General features: G+C 40.1%; 1 protein-coding gene across 5 annotated transcripts in view; it reads left to right on the top strand.

Moving 5' to 3' along the window:
• The first annotated feature begins 523 nt into the window (after positions 1-523).
• ptgis (prostaglandin I2 (prostacyclin) synthase) overlaps positions 524-20358 on the top strand; it is a 61517-nt gene continuing 41682 nt past the window's right edge. For 2 of the 5 annotated variants that reach the window (XM_069883802.1, XM_069883805.1), the window contains exon 1: positions 5050-5200. In XM_069883802.1, coding sequence (XP_069739903.1) covers positions 5127-5200 — 74 coding nt within the window. In that variant the 5' untranslated portion in view covers positions 5050-5126. Of the gene's footprint in view, positions 741-5049; positions 5201-12127; positions 12507-14417; positions 14543-20358 lie in introns of those variants that run through there. The other 3 variants (XM_069883806.1, XM_069883807.1, XM_069883803.1) reach the window with 3 other exon arrangements.

Genomic DNA, 20358 nt, shown 5'->3' with positions numbered 1-20358 from the left:
GAACTTAGAAGTATAAGGTCCTCCTGTCAATACTTAGGTTGATTTCATAAGAATGGTTACAGCATTCTGCTGTAACAGTTTCTGCTCTACGAAATCGAGCATATGAATCATACAAATTTGTCTCAACACACTGCAAATTTAAAGGTAATTTAATGACCTTATAATTACAATCTCTTTTTGTAAATTCACTGATAACAAACCTAATAATCTGTTTAATATTAAAATCAATACTATTCATTAATTATTGGAAATAGTATTGTGGAACCAGTGATTGATAGAGACCAAGTAAACATAATTTTTTCTAATCTTTTTTTCTAAAGTTGATATTTTTCATTTGTGCTGTTACTTTAAGGAGGTTTCCAAAGCTGTTTGGACAGTTTTTTTTTCTTGGATCTTATGACAGCTTCAAACTCAAAAAGACCATTCAAAAAAATGGGAGGGGACCAATCGTGGCATGGTGCCAGCCTTAATTTAGAATTCAGGATTCCAATTATAAAACCACTGGTTATGTGCACTAACCTCCATTGACAAAAAGTCACAGAACAAGTTCGACTTGTTGCTGAGATTTCTCATTAACTCAATTACCACACTGTGACTAAAATAATTCCACACAGGGCACGAACATTATCCGCACAGAAGCAGTGAACAAAATATACTGAGGACAAAATGCAGTGGTTCACTTTGGTTTCTGCTGCAGCCGTACTGCTGTTTATTCTCTATCTCATACGGAGAAGGAGGAGGTAAGGCGAGAAACTTGACTTCGATATTTTCTTTTCTTCATCAGTGTGAAGTCAGTGAATGCGTGCATTGGAATTTAAATCACAGGAGACTTTAAGGATCCTTTATCATATGTTTTAACAGTAGATCATCAGTTGAAATATTTAAAATGACTGTGAAAATGATATAAAATTCTGGAATTGGGCAAAAGATTAATGAGGTGCTGTTGTAGTAGTTTCTGATAATCAAACATATAAACTTATATTTGATGTGAGAAGACCCAACACAAGTTCTTTCAAGAGTAAACCTCCACAATTTGAAGGATTTTGATTTAGTGGTGAGTACAGTAAATATTGATGATATTCTTGCTTTAAAATATCATCCCTTAACACTCAAAATAAGTAGATTCAATATCAAGTTTTAAAAAGCACACTGGTACCTATGGGGATTGGTAGATGCTGGATAAGTGAATTTTCCTTTTGCTTGAGGTTGTGTGTTATGTGGATTGGTAAACTAATGGTGAGGCACACCAGTTTTAAAGCTGTATTTTTTAACTATTTATTTTTTGCAAATTTTTTTGCCGGTTGCTTGAATTCCAGATAACAGGGGTTTTACTGTACTCAAAATGAAAAATATTACAGAAACCAAAACAGTTTATCCTTAGTAACTGGAAAGCTTCTCTGTCATTGAACCTCCATCCTTTTGAATTTGAACAGATGTTGTTCTGTGCTGCTTTTCATCGCATATGGAATGTAATATTTTAACATTCATTATGGCACTCACTCAGATATTATTTACTTTTATTTGCACAAAACTAAATAATAGTTTATATGACAATTCAAGAAATAAAACAAACAGCTTGAAATTCTCATTGTGCCATTGATCCAGTGAAATAAAATGCAAATCAGATAACGCAGTCAAATGCTTGCAGTTGTAGAGTTACATCCTCAGTGCCTCGAGAATGTTGTGGGATATATGGAGATTAGTCATACGTTACTAAGAATTAATACATGAGATCCTTTTTTAAATATCAGTTCTGGGACAAGGTGAAAGGATCTGTGGATGCAGGAAGTTTGTAACATGAAGAGTGCCGGAAACTTATGAGAGCAGTGGAGCTGATGCAATGAAAAACTGAAAAAAGCTGACTATGTTGGAGAAAGAAAGTAGCCATAAAGAGGCTGAAATTATTTCTTTCGGAACATTATAAATTGCTATTGTCTGTAGCAGTAAATGGTTATGCATTAAAAAAAAACGACTTGCACAATTCTAGCAAAAGAAGTTTCTGGAACAGCCTTATGATCATTGGAAATTTATATTTTTATGTGTCATATCACAGCAAGTCCATTTCATTTTGAAGTTAAAATACATAATTTCCATTCAAATTTCTGTCTTGCGAACCAGAACAATCCGAAGTTTCTATGAAAATATACAAGATACTTTTTGACGTAAAGTTGGAAAGAAATTTTTCTGAGTCTTTACTGAACATTAATTAAGAGGTTTCCAAGGGAAGTTGCAACTGAAGCTGTTGTCAGACAGTTTTAATGTACTTTCAGTGCCATGGCTAGCATAAAAGTTACCGCAGCGCTGTTCCAGCGCCAGCCACCCAGGTTTAAATCCAGTGCTGTCAATAAGGAGTTTTTGCATTCTCCTCATGTCTGCAGGTTTCCTCCAGGTGCTCCGTTTTCCTCCCACCTTTCAAGACATACCAAGGTTGTAGGTTATGCGTAGGCTGTAATTGAGCGGCACAGGCTCATGGGCTGAAAGGGCCTGTTACTGCGCTAAATTTTAAATCAATACTTTAGTGAACTCAAAACAATTTCCTTTCTTAGCAAATTGAACATGGGTATTAATCCTTGTCAAATGAGGAGAGTAACTCCTCTGATAAATTGACAGCAAATAAATTTTTGTTTGCGATTTTAAACATATGTGCAATATGAACACAAGAACAGAAAAAAAAAGATATAAGCTTTTCAACATTTGATCAAATCAACTAAAAATACAAGCTCATGGTTACAATTGACCTTTCTTATTCTCATGTGATATAATATTCGGACTTAGTCAACTTTTCAAATGTTTTACGGTTAGGCATTTAATACTGTCATTGTTTTTAATCAAAATAAACAGTTTTTTTTAAAGTTCTTTATTGCGTATGATTTCTAAAATAGTCTGCCTTCCCAAGTGAAATGGTCCTGGCTGGTTTTCAAGTCAGCCACATAGCTATTTTAACTTCCCTGACTATACTATCCCCACCCAAACTCCTATCCTCCACACAAAGAGGAATGGGAATTGCTCTAGGAAAACACTGCACATTTTGAATCTCTGAACAGAAGACCCATGTCTTTTACTTCATCATCTCCAGCAGTAACTCGTCTTTCTTTAATTTGCTGTCATTTTCATAACAAAGTTTAAACAAAATTATTGAAAAGCCAGTACTTGGCCAATAGTGGCCAATTTTCAATAAATAATAGTTTATTTGGTATTGCTGTTTCAGTTGGATTTTTTTTTCATTAGGTTATGTACTTATTTTTATATAGAAAGAGTTACTTCATTAATTAATGTTAAACTAATTCCCTATATCACTCACAAGAAATAAACTCTGCCACCCTAATTCCCTTCCACATTCTGACAGCTCATTGTTAACGTATATCAAAAAGAGTGTGTCTGTCCACAGACCACACCTAATTTGCTCTACAACTAGTTCTAAATTGCATCTGTCCGTCCGACTTCAAAAAATTATCCGAATTATCCTCCATCCAGGTCACAAGTTTTCACCTCTTGGCAACTATTTTCATCCATTACTCTGGAAACTATATGTGGCATTGTTCATTTGGTTCTCAAACTCGATATCATTCTGATTTGATGTTTTCACTCCATGTTATGCATCACCTACCATACATGTCCACATATAAGATGACTGGTGTATAAGAGGATCCGAGAATTTCCACTTAAAATGTAGGTTTTAAGTTATACTCTGTATAAGACTGCACCAAGTCTGGCACTTACCACTGAGAGCTGTGATAGTATATAGATAGGTTTTTGGGAGATAAATTGGGGCAGGTATTTTTTAAGAGTAGGTCACATACAAACACTTTAAAGCAGATCTTATTTAAAATACTGGAGCTCTGCTAATGCTAGATGTATTGGCCGAGAGTCTTTGCAAAATCTTTGGAGAGTGTCCAAGAGACTTCACTAATAGATCGATGAAAGAACTTGTTGGAGCCACAGACTGTCTGCAGTGGAACTTGCTGTTCTAGGAGGGTCATGTGATTTTCCAAGCAGAAAGAGTAAAATGTTTTTTTTTTCTCTGAGAGAGAGAGAGAGAGAGAGAGAGAGAGACATACAAAGATCAGTTCTACAGTGTTACAGTCAGCACAAGAAGCTGGGACTAGAACAGGACAAGCTGGCAAGCTTGTGGAAACCCCCATTTGGAAGATGGGCCGTGAGTGCCTAGTTCAGCCTGGTCAAAGCCTTTGTGGTTCATGCAAGAGGAGAGGACTGGCTATCTAATGTTTCAGTTGAAATAAGTGAAACAAAAAGGAACTTTGTGGTGAGCTGAAAGAAAGAAGTTATCATCTGGTTAACCCTGAGGGGGGCAAGATTCTTTGGCAGGATACTGAAGTAGCTGATTTTTTTATGAAAAAAGGAATCAGTTGTGGTGCCAGCATACAACGAATCTCTCTCTGAAAACTGACAAGAACCTTCCTGAGTGGTAACTATTTACATTTCAAGCACCAAAGCCCGGTGAACTTTATAAATGTTAAATTCTGTGCACAGTATAAGAATTGCCTAGAACCAGTGAACTTGAAGGAATGAGAGTGAGATTGGACTGTGAACCAAAGAACTTTTCTGAACTTGCACACACATTACATACATGTGCGCTTAGAATTAGAAGAGGGTTAAGTTAGGTTAGTTAAATCAATAGTGATAAGTTAAAGTGTGATTCCGTTTTCATGTTTAAAGATAATTAAAAGCAAAGTTTGTTTAAGTAATCATTTGTCTTGGTGAATATCTATTGCTTCTGTGTTTTGGGGTCCTCTGTGCTCGTAACATTTTTGGGGTTCATTGTGATTTATTAGTTAATTGTTTATTTTTCAAGCTAATTTAAAGCTTGTGTGTGAAAAAAACAGCACCAATGGATGTTGATACATTTTTTCACAAACCATCACCTGCAGAGTTGCAGAGCAAGAGAAAAGAGGAATTGATGGGAGGGGTCCACTGGTGGCATGGTGCCAGCCTTAATTTAGAATTCAGGATTCCAATTATAAAACCACTGGTTATGTGTGCTAACCTCCATTGACAAAAAGTCACAGAGCAAGTTTGACTTTAACCACACTGTGACTAAAATAATTCCACACAGGGCACAAACACTATCCGCACAGAAGCAGTGAACAAAATATACTGAGGACAAAATGCAGTGGTTCACTTTGGTTTCTGCTGCAGCTGTACTGCTGTTTATTCTCTATCTCATACGGAGAAGGAGGAGGTAAGGCGAGAAACCTGACTTCGATATTTTCTTTTCTTCATCAGTGTGAAGTCAATGAATGCTTGCATTGGAATTCAAATCACAGGAGACTTGAAGGATCCTTTATCATATGTTTTAAAAATAGATCATCAATTTAAACATTTAAAATGACTGTGAAAATGAAAGCAGGGTGTTGAACACTGATATAAAGAGTTGCCTCATTAATTAATGTTGAACTAGTTCCCTATATCATTTGTAAGAAATACACTCAGCCACCCTAATTCCCATCCACATTCTTACAGCTCATTGTTAACATAAATCAAAAACAGTGTGCCTGTCCACAGACCACTCCTAATTTACTCTACAAGATAGTTCTAAATTCCATCTGTCTGAACTTCAAAAGTGATCAGAATTTTCCTTCATCCAGGTCACAATTTTCATTTCTTGGCAACTATTTTTATCCATTACTCTGGAAACTATATGTGACATTTCTCAAACTCGATGCCATTCTGATTATGCATCATCTACCATATATGTCCACATATAAGATGACTGGTGTATAAGGGGACCCCAGAATTTCCACTTAAAATGTAGGTTTTAAGTTATACTCTGTATAAGACTGCACCAAGTCTGGCACTTACCACTGTGAGCTTATTGTCCCAATAGGCCTTAATCAACCATCCCATTGTCACAATATTTTAAAAGCAAATTATCCAGAAAGGTTTACATTTTATTAGCGTATTTTAAGAATAAACCACCATTGGCTCCTTTAATAGAGTATTTAAAGTCAGTACAGAACCAACAGCAGTCAGACTGGCAGATTGTCTCAGCGGGGGAGCGCTGAGACTTTGCTGTTCATCACCTGTTGCAATGTATGTGCAGTTAGTTTGGTTTGCTGTGCTAGAATTTTAAGGTATATTAGAAAAGTTTATAGTGTATTTTTATTGTTTTAATATAACATTACTATTAATCCACCTTCCCAAACAAAAGTTTCAGTAGAAATATATTTAGTGGTAGGCTCATAGGGGCTACACGAATGTTTTATGATGTTCTCCATCGTCATGGGGGACGGATTTTATACTTGGTGTATAAGATGACCCTTGGTTTTGGGGTGAGATTCTTAACGTTTAAATACCAGCTTAAACACCGACATATGTGGTAACCTGTCCAGTGGCACCTTGGTTACATTCTCACCCATGCCTTGTTTTACTTCCAATGTGATGGTTCTAATTCATTCCATTCTGATCTCTTGCAAGAGGTTATCCAAAACTCTGTTGCGCATTTCCCTATTTTCACCATGTCCCCCTTCACAAATTTTTGCTATTTAGCCTCTAATGTTACTTGATCAACCAATAGTAAGGTTGCCTTCTGCAAAAAAAAACCCTGAAAGTGATTGTTTAAAATTTACCATCCCTCTGCCTTTCTATAGTCCTTTAGGATGTTCCTTACAATCTATCACATCAGAAGAAATACGAGCAGGAGTAGGCCATCTGGCCTTTCAAGGCTGCTTGGAGTTCATGGCTGATCTGATGATGGGCTCATCTCCACCTACCTGTCTTTTTCCCAAATCCCTTAGCTCCCCTACTGTGTAACAATCTATCTAATCTTATCTTCAATATATTTACTGAGGTCGCCTCCACTGCTTCAATGGGTGGCAAATTCCACAGATCCACCACCCTCTGAGCGAAGCAGTTCCTCCTCATCTCTGTCCTAAATCTACTACCCTGAACCTTGTGACAATGTCTTCTAGTTCTATTCTACCCTAACAATAGATAGAACTTAACAACCTCTATCTTATCTAAGCCTTTCATAATTTTATACGTTTCTATAAGATCCCCTCTCATTCTTCTAAATTCCAGTGAGAACAGTCCTAGACGACTCAATGTCTCATAGGCTAACCCCCTCATCTCCGGGATCAACCTGGTGAGCCTTCTCTGCACTGCCTCCAAAGCCATTACATCCTTCTTCAAGTAAGGAGACGAGGACTGCATGCAGTACTCCAGATGCAGCCTCACCAGTACCTTGTACAGTGGCAGCAAAACCTCCCTGCTTTTAAATTCAGTTCCTTTGGAACATCTGTTGTACATTCACTTTGGTAAATCTGCTGTTTTATTACATTCAGAGGTCAATATGAACATAGACTAGTATTGTAATTGACTAGCTTGGATGTAGGGACAATTAGTTTCTTTTGAGTTTTTCGATTCTGTGATCCCATGGGGAATGGTTGAAATTCTTAATTGCTTTGTGGAGAATATGAAATGGATTTTAGGGAATAGAAAATGATAAAGGTTAGAAATGAAACCAATCCAGCTGCAATATTTCAGATGTCTTTACATGCAATAAGAGGGTTAAGGGATTTAAGAGATTAACTGAAAGATTAGAGAGATCAAGTTATTTGTGGGTGAGGCCTATTCGTCAGCTATGATGGCATCTCAAGATCGCAGAAGGTTGTCACTAAACTTCATTTAATTTCTGATTCTTTCTTTTCTGTCATCTGCGAGGATGAGTGGACAGGTTCTAAAAAGAACTTTAGGATAACTGATAATGAAGCTAGAATTGCCAATCAGGGCGCATTTTGCACTTTTACCATTTCAGAATACTCAGCCTCTTGTCAACATATTTTATATTTTTTTTACCCTGTCATTTTATTAAAGCAAAAGCATTCGATGCTCTATATTATTGTGAACTACAATAGGTTAATAATATTTAAAAATTTAAATACTTTAATAAAATTGACTTCAGCTGTCTTTCAGATTATTTAAATCTTGAAATATTTCTAAGTGTCTCTGACTTTAAGAAATGTAAAACAGTTGAGATGGCCAGGAGGGCTTTCTCAAGCCAGAACCTGAAGAGACACATCCTGAGGTAAAGGCCCAGTGGTGGGCAGCTCCACTCTACAGGATAGTCACTTCACACACAGACCACAGACCATGACGGACTGATCATTATCGCTGGGGATTTCAACCAGGTCAACCTCAAGTCAGGGCTACCTAACTTCCATCATTATGGGGACTTTGCTACGAGAGGGGTGAACACATTGGACTTTGTGTATACAAACATTTCCAATGCATAGTGGGTGGACCCCTGCCCCCACCTTGGATCCTCAGACCACATCTCTGTAATGGTGATCCCAGTATACAAACCACTCGTCAGATGCTCCAGTCCGGTTCGGAAACAAGTTAAAACCTGGCCAGTGGGGTTCATTCATGCACTTCAAGACTGCTTTGAGCGCACTGACTAGAACATGTTGAAGGAAGCAGCAACCAGTGACAACTGCATCAGTCTGGAGGAATATACGGCATCAGTGACCAACTACATTGGTAAGTGTTCTGTCGATATCACTGTGCCCAAGACCATCATAACTTGCTCCAACCAGAAGCCATGGATGACTGTTCAGGAACCGAGGTGCTGCATTCAGAGCGGATGACAAGGTAGCCTTAGCTATTGCAAGAGCTGAGCAGTCTGAGGCCATAAGGGAAGCAAAGCGTATGCATGACCAGCACATTCACAGTCACTTCCTGGACAACAAAGACACGCGACGCATGTGGAAGGGCATCCAAGATATCACCAACCACAAGACCACATCATCTCCCTGCACTGCTGATGCCTCCCTTCCAGATGCACTGCTTTGAGGCGAAAAATGATGTTGCAGCGAAGAAGACCTTCTCTGCTCCAAATGACCAGGTGCTGTGTCCTGCAGTGGCTGACATGAAGTGAGCTAAGCAAAGTCAACCCATGGAAAGATCCTGGACTGGATAACATTCCCAGCAGAGTGCTCAAGGGACTATTGCTCAGCTAGTAGATGTTCTCACCAACATCTTTTAACATCTCCCTAAGAAGGGCAGTGGTCCCAACATGCTTCAAACATGCTGCCACCTTTGTCCACATGCCAAAGAAGTTGTTTGTGACCTGCCTACCACCCTGTCGCTCTCACGTCCATCGTCATGAAGTTCTTCGAGAGAATCATCATGGGGCACATCAAGCTCCTGCTGCCCCCGTCACTGGACCCCCTGCTCTACAGATGATGTCTTTGCCTTCGTCCTCACCCACCTGGAAAATAAGGACTTGTATGTTCGAATGCTGTTCATCGACTTCAGTTTGGCATTCAACACAATCATCCCTCGGTACCTGATAAGGAAGCTTGGCCTGCTGGGTCTAAACCCTTCCCTCTGTAATTGGATTTTCGACTTCCTGTCGGGGAGACCTCAAGCAGTCCGGATCGGAAACAGCACCTCCAAGACCATCACACTGAGCACAGGGGCTCCCCCAGGGCTGCATGCCGAGTCTACAGCTGTTCCCTCTGCTGACCCACGACTGTGCAGCTAAACACAACTCGAACCACATCATCAAGTTCGGTGACGACATGACCGTGGTGGATCTGATTAGTAAGAATGATGAGTCAGCGTACAGAGATGAGATCCAGTCACTAAAAGACTGGTGGAGAGCCAACAACCTGTATCTGAATGTTTAAAAAAACACAAAAGCGATGGTTGTCAACTTCAGAAGGGGCCGGGGGAATGCACTCCACTGACCATTGATGGCATGACCATTGTGGTCATCAAGAGCATCAAGTTCCTTGGAGGGCACTTGGCTGAGAATCTCACCTCGTCGCTTAACACCACCTCCATATCCAAGAAAGCCCAGCAGCACCTCTACTTCCTGCGAAGGCGAAGGAAAGCCCATCTCCCACCCTCCATCCTCACCACATCCTGTGCAACTGCATTGACACCTGGTTTGGAAGCTGTACCTCCTCTGACCACAAGACCTTGTAGAGGATGGTGAAGTCAGCGGAAAAGGTCATTGGGGGCTCTCTTCCTATCATGAAGGACATCTACAACACTCAAAGCCAGTGAAAGACAATGAAGATTGTGAAGGGCTCCACACACCCCTCGTGTAAATTGTTCTCCCTTCTGCCATTTGGTAGGAGCACTCAGGCCCTTACATTCAGATTGGGCAACAGCTTTCCCCCCACCAAGCTATGAGACTCCTTAATTCCCAGAACATTTGTGGATAGGACCCCGTGGACTTTTACTGTATAAATCTTAATATATTAATGTGTTTAACTTTTATTCTAACTTTTATTTATGTAAGTATGCTCCGTGGTCTTGGAGAAACACTATCTTATCTCTACTGTGCGAGTATGGTAAGAACAATAAATAAGGGTGACTTGACTTGAATTAAACCTGATAAGCCATAAAGAGTTTGTGTGGGTGGGAGGATAGACTAAGTATGAGAGGCAAGGCAGATGAAGCATGATCTGGTTATTGTTCCAAGGCAATGCGTTTACGTCATAACTGGATAAGACTGATGTTGATGTTAGCGATCAGATAAGCAAACATCACTGGTATTTTTAATGTCATCTCGTCCAGTTTTTCCCACACATTAGATGGGAACATTACAGAGGATTATTTTTAAAAATTAATTTAATACAAATTCAGAGAGCTGCAGCTAACCGTTTAATTTGAAATACGTAAAATCAATGCAACTCTGCAGAACTTTGAAATTATTTATGCAAATGTTAAGTGGAAACACATTGCAATGAGACAAACACATTCTGCTAACAATATCCTTAGGATATATTGATGATCGCCATGCTTAAAACAGTCAGGGTGGGGAATGTATATCATGGTCAGATGACTTCACTGATAATTTTCATATGGACACTGCTTCCATTGTGGGCTGTGTGGCTATTATTAAGTAGTGAACGTATGATATTACAAAGGTGAAAATTCATTGGAAAGGTGTTAACATACAAACATTTGTGTCAGCTTCAAGTTCTGACTAAAGATAATAAGTAAGATGGAGCTCCTTTTTACTGGGCTGCAGCATGGATCTATGGAGTAGATGGGCCATTTTAAGCAAGACTCAGACTTTAATGATTCTTTTGGCTGGGATTGTTCCATGAGGCCATAGCTCACCAGTTTCTCCTCAGTCACAGCTCAATTGTGGGTGTTATGCAATGCAAAAAAATTTATAATATGGCATCAACCATTGGACTCACCACCATGCCTTGGTGAATTCCTGATATATTTTGCCTCTGGCCTGTTCATTTTCACCTTTTTAAGAAGTCCAACGTTACTTGCTTCTATACCACCTTAGAATTAAGCTTAGAATTGTCTGATTTCAGAAGTTAAGCAGGCACAGGACTGGTCTGTACTTGGAGGGGGATACCTGGCGCTGTAGGTGTCTGAGGTGCTGTGGACAAAGTGGTGACTCTCTGTCTGCCTTACAGTAGACAAAAGTTAAAGAGTTTCATGTATGTTACATTCTAAACGTAGTATTACGTGGCAATAATGGAACCATTACCTTTACTGCTTATATGGGTCCTGAGGTGGCTAACCAAAGCATTGATGGAACCACAGATTCTTCTGCTGCAGGACGTGGCTGATGGGTCAAGCAGGCGAATAACTAACAGTCTTTCTGCTGCATCTGTGTGCTCTAGTCAGTGGGACTGAGCTTTGAGCACATCCTGGAAAATAGGAAGAGAAAAATACAAAATAAAGAATGGCAAGTAAAAATAGAAGGGAAGCAAAGGTCCAGAAAAAAAAGAAAGTAAAGTGCATTTGTTTTGAGAAAAGATTCAGGTGAAGCCTTTACTGATGCTTTTGGCAATAGGGGTTTGAAACTTCCATCTCCACCATAGTTCTGATGAAGTCTAGTCTAGTGAAGTTTATTGTCATCTGCTTACACAAGTACAAGCTGACGAAGCAGCGTTCCCCGGTCCTCGGTGCAAAACACACAGACACTTGACCAGACATAATACACGTGGAGGACAAGTATTCTTATATACAAATAAATAAATAAATATTGTGACGTGAATCTGAGAATCCCAGATGGTTCATATGAGAAGTCACTTTGGCCATTCAGCATTCTCAGTGCTTGCAGGAAGAAGCTGTTCCTCAGCCTGGTGGTGCTGGCTCTGATCCTCTTGTACCTCTTTCCCGCCAGAAGCAGCTGAAAGATGCCGTGTGCAGGGTGGAATTGGTCTTCAATGATTTTGTGCACCCTCTTCAGACAACGATCCTGGTGGATAACTTTGAAGTGGGGAAGAAAGGGAAGAAGAGTCTTGGACCAGAAACTTTAAATCCGGTACTCTTTCCACAGATGATGCCTGACATTGAATACTTCTGATATTCTCTGTTTTCATTTTAGGCCAACAATGGAAGGCACTGTAAACAATAACAGCACAAATAAACTGCTGGGCTATTGATTTCACCCTCTTCCATGGCAATGGGAAACTTTGTACGAGGCCACTGGAATATCTGTGAACCAAATTTCATCCTGACCTCAAGTGCTGTCAGTAATTACAAGTTCTTTCTGCAACAACGTGAGTTCCAGCTTTCTCCCACATCCGAGAGATGTGAGAATTGGTGGATTAAATGACCATTTACAGGTATATGGTAGGACCTGAAGAATGTTTAAGGGAATGTGGAGAAAATATGTCTGAATTAGTGAGAATGGGTGCTTGATGGAGCTCAGATTTGGTGGGCTGAAAATGTAGTTTCCATTCTGTATTAGCTGAAACATGAAAGTCTGCAGATGCTGCAATTGTAGTAAAAACACAAAAATGCTGGAGAAACTCAGCAGGTCTCACAGGAGGTAAAGATATATTACTGATGTTTCAGGCCTGAACCCTTCCTCATCCTGTATACTCAAGGTTGACAATTTATGCAATGCTAAGGATGTGCTGTCTGTTGGATGAGATATTAAACCGAGGGCCTATATACTCTTGCATATAGAAGAGGTTGTGGTAAAGTGAAAGAATCCACTGCCATAGATTTAAATGATTACAAAGTTGAATCATCGATATTATGCAATTCTTCATTGATGTTGATGGAATAGGTATTCTGTTTAGATCAGGCAAATGAAGAGGAACAAGGAAGTTAATCTGATGCCATGGCCAATGTTAATCCGTCAATCAACATCACGAGATAGATTACCACTATACTGCTCATTTAAATTTGCTGTGTAGAAACTGCCATCTTTGCATCCTGCCTTATAACAGTGACTGACTACATTAAACCCTCCTTCAAAGGCTGCAAAGTATTTGTGGAAGTCTTTGTTTTTGCTTAACACCAATAGCAGTGGGGTTGAGAAAAGTCTTCACTTGCTTGAATTATATTCCTTCTCATGATCATTCCTGGTCACCAAAGGGTCCCGGAATTTTATTGTTTTGAACTGTTGAAGTACTTAACCCATGTGTTCTAATCCTTCAAGAGGCATCCAATCTTTCCTAATAAAATCTGCTATATCTTCTAGCTATTGGAATGATCCCATAACAGAGATGAATAGAAGATTAGGTCAGTTAGAAGCATACTTGAAATCAGTGTACACTTGGAATCCTCAAACTATTGACACAAATTTTGCCGCCATGCAGTCTGCTATCAAGCTGATGAATGCCTTGAATCATCTAATTTAAGGTTGACATTGTAGTTCAGTGTAGACATTTGCTGCAGAGCAATGCACAGGACCATAAGAGTGGCGGGGGGTGGGGGGGTCACATGATCTGTCAGGATCATTGTCTAAAGAGGGCGTGCAAAATTATTGAAGACTCCTTCCACCCTGCACATGGCATCTTTCAGCTGCTTCCATTGGGAAAAAAGACACAGGAGTGTTAGAGCCAGCATCATTAGGCTGAGGAACACTTCTTCCCACTGGCAGTGACATTGCTGAATGGCCATAGGAACTGTTCACACTAGCCATCCGAGACTCTCATGTGTGTTATGCCTGAATGTGCGTCTGCATGTTTTGCACTGTGGACTGGAGAACACTGTTTTGTCAGGTTGTACTTGACAATAAACTTGACTTAACATATTGATTGACTGCTGCCACATTTCTCCTGAGAAATGGGTTCTATTGTCACTTTAGGTGCTGTTGGTATGGGGTTTCCATATTCTTCCTTGGTAGGTTAATTGTCCACTGTAAATGCAGGTTGTGGCAGGAGTGTCTTTGAGGGTGTGGGGAATCATTTGATAGGAATATGGGATTGATGTTGATAGGTGTCAGATGCCCAGCACAGACCTGATGCATCAAAGGACCCATTTCCGGGTAGCTTGGCCCATCAGAAATTGTTGTAAGTTGGCTACCTGACAGTGTAAAAAGCCTTTAAGTATCAAGTGGCAATCTCACTCCATAGTAATCTGTAAGCATCTTGTATTGCACTCAAAGTTTATGAATTAGAGAAAGTCATGACATACTGAAATGTTGACATTGTTTCCCACTTTCACTTTTACTGTAGGAACTCGCATTCTTCTCTCAAATCGATGCAGCGTAATTAATGTCAAGAACAGGAAACTGAATATCAAACACTCATTGAGCAGGTGTTGACCATTATCACAGTGTTGGCTGCAGAGGAAGTGGCAGGTATAATTCAGTTTGTAGGTTTTAGGAATCTGGTTTTAGGAGGTCAAATTCATCGAAAATCCCATTGTCTGATTGGGTGCTGGGAGAAAGTGGAGAGGGGAAAGAGGTGGAACAAAATCTCGAGAAAATATAAACATATCATTAACTGTTTTCAACCTGCAGTGAAACCTTATGATCATTCAGGGTAAATGGTTTGCTTCTCTGAAACCATTTGCATGGTTATTTTCAATCTTCAGCATGATGCTGAACCAAGCCATGAAAGACCTCAACAATGAAGACGCTGTTTACATCCGGTACCGCACGGATGGCAGTCTCTACAATCTGAGGCACCTGCAAGCTCACACCAAGACACAAGAGAAACTTGTCCGTGAACTACTCTTTGCAGACGATGCCGCTTTAGTTGCCCATTCAGAGCCAGCTCTTCAGCGCTTGACGTCCTGCTTTGCGGAAACTGCCAAAATGTTTGGCCTGGAAGTCAGCCTGAAGAAAACTGAGGTCCTCCATCAGCCAGCTCCCCACCATGACTACCAGCCCCCCCACATCTCCATCGGGCACACAAAACTCAAAACGGTCAACCAGTTTACCTATCTCGGCTGCACCATTTCATCAGATGCAAGGATCGACAACGAGATAGACAACAGACTCGCCAAGGCAAATAGCGCCTTTGGAAGACTACACAAAAGAGTCTGGAAAAACAACCAACTGAAAAACCTCACAAAGATAAGCGTATACAGAGCCGTTGTCATACCCACACTCCTGTTCGGCTCCGAATCATGGGTCCAGTACCGGCATCACCTACGGCTCCTAGAACGCTTCCACCAGCATTGTCTCTGCTCCATCCTCAACATCCATTGGAGCGCTTTCATCTCTAACGTCGAAGTACTCGAGATGACAGAGGTCGACAGCATCGAGTCCACGCTGCTGAAGAGCCAGCTGCGCTGGGTGGGTCATGTCTCCAGAATGGAGGACCATCGCCTTCCCAAGATCGTGTTATATGGCGAGCTCTCCACTGGCCACCGTGACAGAGGTGCACCAAAGAAAAGGTACAAGGACTGCCTAAAGAAATCTCTTGGTGCCTACCACATTGACCACCGCCAGTGGGCTGATATCGCCTCAAACCGTGCATCTTGGCGCCTCACAGTTCGGCGGGCAGCAACCTCCTTTGAAAAAGACTGCAGAGCCCACCTCACTGACAAAAGGCAAAGGAGGAAAAACCCAACACCCAACCCCAACCCACCAATTTTCCCCTGCAACCGCTGCAACCGTGTCTGCCTGTCCCGCATCGGACTTATCAGCCACAAACGAGCCTGCAACTGACGTGGACATTTACCCCCTCCATAAATCTTTGTCCGCAAAGCCAAGCCAAAGAACATCACGGGACACAATGCACAAAGGCAAATCAGGTAGATCTGACTATAGAATGGGAGGGGAGGCTGGCTTGGTTTATCATCCATTTAATGCAATGGGATTTGATTCCCCCTCTCATTATTTTACTGCGTACCCAAGAAATGTGCTGCACAAAAAAAAAATCTATTTCACTTTAAATTTAAGGCTTTCTTTAAAAATGGGTTTCAATTACTAACTTAGAAGATATCAGAATTGGGGTTAGTGGTGGCTAGAAAATGTATTGCTGTTACGTGGAAGATTGATATTGAATTGAATGTACAAAGATGGCACAATGAACTAAAATCATGTATTTACTTAGAGAAGATAACTTACAAAATAATTATCCTTTTTTTGATTGTGGAGTTTATATTTGAAGTGTATGGGTTTAGATATAAGATAAATGTTTTTTTTCATGATGTAATGGGTTGGCACACTACACAGCAACTGATAATTACCCAAAATATGTATTTTGGATCAACTTGGGGGGTGGGATGTAGAGGGTGGGGGTGGGAGGAGGAGGGAAGGTAGTAGTAGGGGTATCGGTTTTTTTAAATTTAACTTGTTTTTTATGCATTTTACAAAATCTATAAATAAAATGTTCCAAAAAAAGATATCAGAATTAAATAAAGAGGATTTATTTTTACCATTGAATTCTGAGACTAGAATTTGAACATAATTTTTACAGAAAAAGTCGATTTATTTTTAGGCATTTGTTTGACTTTTATTCCTTTGAACTTATAAGATGCACAAAACTGAGGAAATGTATCAAAGCCAGTTTGCCATTAAAAGCCCTATGTAATCATATTGCAAAATGTGATTTTGATTGCATAGGGCAACAGATCATCCCTCCATTGTGGTAATTCATGCTCAACAGTTGTCACTGTTGCTTGTGGTCATGCTGCCCTTTGACAGCAGGGGGCGTTGTGGATGCGCCACTCATCATGTTGGCAAGCAGTGGTCTGAGCAAGGTGCAGGATGCTGCAGAGCGACATGGCAAGTGCTGCCAGATCCTGAGTTTCACCCTTTGGCGTCAAAAGTCAAAGGTCTTGGACCTTCTTGCTGCTGGTTAATGGGTCTGTTGCATGCTATACCTTCGAGAGTGATCCAAGCCTCGCCAGCAAACACTCCAGTTTAATCTGGCTCCAGAATCCACCACATAAGTATTGAGACATTCCCGAGATTTTATGGAGGTCCAGCTGCTGCACTAACCTGAAATCTGACTGGAAATTCAGGTGGACCAGGAATGACCACCCTCCACTGTAGTAGAGAGAGTGAAGAGCACCACACTTTAGAATCTACTTAACTCATGAGCTTCTGAAGACACACAACACCTCCTCACTTGTCAGGAAGGCTCAACAGTCTGAGAAGACTGAAGCAGACAAGGCTACCGGCCACCATTATGTCAACCTTCTACAGGAGCTCTACAGTGAATGTCCTGACCGCCTGCATCATAGTGTGGTATGGTTGTGGGAGATAAATGGATTGGAAGTCAATCCACAGGACCATAAGATCGGCAGAGAGGATCGCTGAAGTCTCCTTCCCCTCATCAGTGATCTACTGGGATTATGGTCTGAAGAGGGCACACAAAATCATTGAGGACCCTTCTACCCTGCACACATCTTTCAGCTGCTCATGTCAGGAAAGAGATCCAGGAATGTTAAAGCCAGCACCCTCAGGAACAACTTCTTCCGACGGGCAGTGAGAATGCTGAATGACCAAAGGAACTGCTCACACTAACCATCTGAGACTCTCCTATTCATGAAACAATTCTAAGTATTTTTTTGGTATGTATGAATACTTGTCCTGCATTTGTATTGTTTTTCTCTATGTGCGTTATATCTGGTTGTTTGACTGCATGTTTTGCACCAAGGACAGGGGAACAAAATTTTGTCGGGTTGTACTTGTGCACTCAGAAAACTATAAACTTGACTTGACTCTGACAACTATGTCTTGAAAAATTTGTCTCATTTACCTTTGATATTGGAGGTTGAAATCAACATTTTTCTCTGTTTATTGATTAGCTTATTCGTGGACAGATAAGCAGAGTGGGTTTGGAGTTCCACCTGCTGGTGTGCATTGACCATTATAAAATTATTCTGAACTCAAGCAAGGGAACTCATTTTTACCACAAAGGCTAGCTACACCAATATCATAGCTATCCAAGGCACCAATGAAGAGGGAGAGTAGCTTTTAAAGGAGACCCTAATTAGGAAAGAAAATATACAGTCTGCAGTGGATTTTTATGTTTGAAGAAATAGAAATGATGTATTTCTTGAAGTTAATTGTTATCATGGGTCATTAAATTGTTGTGGTGAAATGTTTTAGCTGCACTTTGAGATTGCAGCCTGTGCCATTGCCATATGTGGCCAAACACTTCATGGCAGTATTTTTTTAAAGAGGAAGCATGATTGATATTGATGCATCATAAACACAATATGTTGATCTAACTGATTATATTGTTTTTCTATTGTATTGATATTTATGAATAAAATATATCTTTGGACATTAAAAGGAGGCAGCTTTGAAAGAAAACACCTTAAAGATTAACACGATATCTTTAAGGGTTCCAAAGGAGGTATTTCCTATGCAAGGTTTATGGCTAGAATAGAAGGGGAAGATGTGGTTGCTATTTCACATTTTTTCCATTGAAAAATTTATATTGTTGTCTTTCATATCTTAAAACTTTCAGTCACAGTTGTAATTGGGAGTGGAGTGAATGACTCTCAGAATGAACTTGTCAAACTTCCACTCACAGAAGTTTAATAACCACATCTTTTCTCATTGATTCTAATGTGATAAATGTTTGCAAGGTTTCTGCAACTTTTCTTCAGTAGATTTTTTATGGTTACCCAGTGTATGGCAGGAGATATCTTCTTCACAAAACTGGGATGGGTAGGAGTGAAAAGCAGAAAGTAGGAAAATCTACTTGCATGGTCCTATCACTCGGTATGCAGAGGGATATATTCACTGAACATTTCAAATCTCTATTTTATGGGAACATAAAAGTATAAGAAACAGGATTTGTCGAACAATTGGTCCACGGAGTCTGCTCTGCCATTTAATACGATCATGGCTGATCCAGTCTTAACCTCGGCTCCACTTTCTTGCTCCCTTACTTTAGCCCAAGATTTACTTCTAGTTTAAATACCGGTTGGTCTGTGATTTGTGATAAGTTTAATGAACCAGTCTCCACAGCAGTCAGTAGTACAGAATTCCAGATACGCAATTGTCTGAGTGGAAAAAAAGGTCTTCCTTATTTCCATTTTGAGCGAACGATCTCGTATTGTGAAACTAACTCTAGAAATCCTCTCAATATCCACATAGTCATTTCCCCTCAGAATCTTATAGGTTTCAATAGACCTGCCTCTCACTCTTCTATACTTTATTGTGTATTGGATCAACCTCCTCAACCTTCCTTCATACGTCAGTACCAGGAATCAACCAATAAATGTTTACTGGTTCAAATGTCAGTTTTTCCATAAATGTGAAGATTAAATCTATACACTGTATCGCTCAGTAAATTGGATCAGAATATCTCCACTCCATACTTCTAGCAATAATGACCAACACCCCCTCCTCCTTCCTAATAACTTGCTGTATTTGCATGCCAACCCTTTGTGCTTCATACACAAGGACTTTCTGATCCCTTTTCACCAACTATTTTGCAGTGTAATTATTCATTATACTGTATGTTCCAAAATGGAAAAACTTGTATCTTCCCTTATATATTATCTTTCATCTGACAACTTCCTGCCCACTCACTTAACCTGTCAATATCCCTTTGTGTCCTACCCACAGCTAGCTAATCTTTGCTTTATCACTAAATTCTCAAATGTTATGTTTCATATTTCTTATGTTTTCCCACAATATGGAAGGAAGTCCATTCTGCCCACTGAGACTATGCCAGCTCAAAGTGGAGATATCTATCAATCCCATTCCCCTTCTTAATTCACCAAGACTCTCTCATTTATTATCTGTAACATGTCTGTCAACTCCCCCTTGATTCTTCTGCCACTTAGGGATAATTTACAATAGCTGATTAACTAACCACCAATTTTTGGGGGGATGTGAGAGGAAAGGAGAGCAATCGATATAAAGCCACAGGGGGCATGCAAACTCCACAGATTCAGCAGTGGAGTCAGGATCAATCTTGTGTCACTAGAGCTGAGCTCCTCTGCTAAGCTTTGAATACAGTACACTAAGTCCTATACACACACCATGAATAACAAAAATAAATAGTTGAATACCCAGCAATAATCCCTGTGGAAATGCAATAATGACCCAATTATCCCGATTTTCTGCTTTTTGTTTCTTTGCTAATCTCCAATCCATTCAAATTATTATCTTTTACCTACTGCTGTCAATCTTTAACAAGTGCTTTCTCAAAATCCACACACAGCATGCACACCATCAAGCCCCATTTCCACAGT

Source organism: Narcine bancroftii, chromosome 6 (genome assembly GCF_036971445.1).
Source record: "Narcine bancroftii isolate sNarBan1 chromosome 6, sNarBan1.hap1, whole genome shotgun sequence".
In the NCBI taxonomy this organism is placed as follows: domain Eukaryota; kingdom Metazoa; phylum Chordata; class Chondrichthyes; order Torpediniformes; family Narcinidae; genus Narcine; species Narcine bancroftii.
Note: the sequence above shows the minus strand (reverse complement) of the source record. Positions and strands in the feature narration are given on the sequence as shown.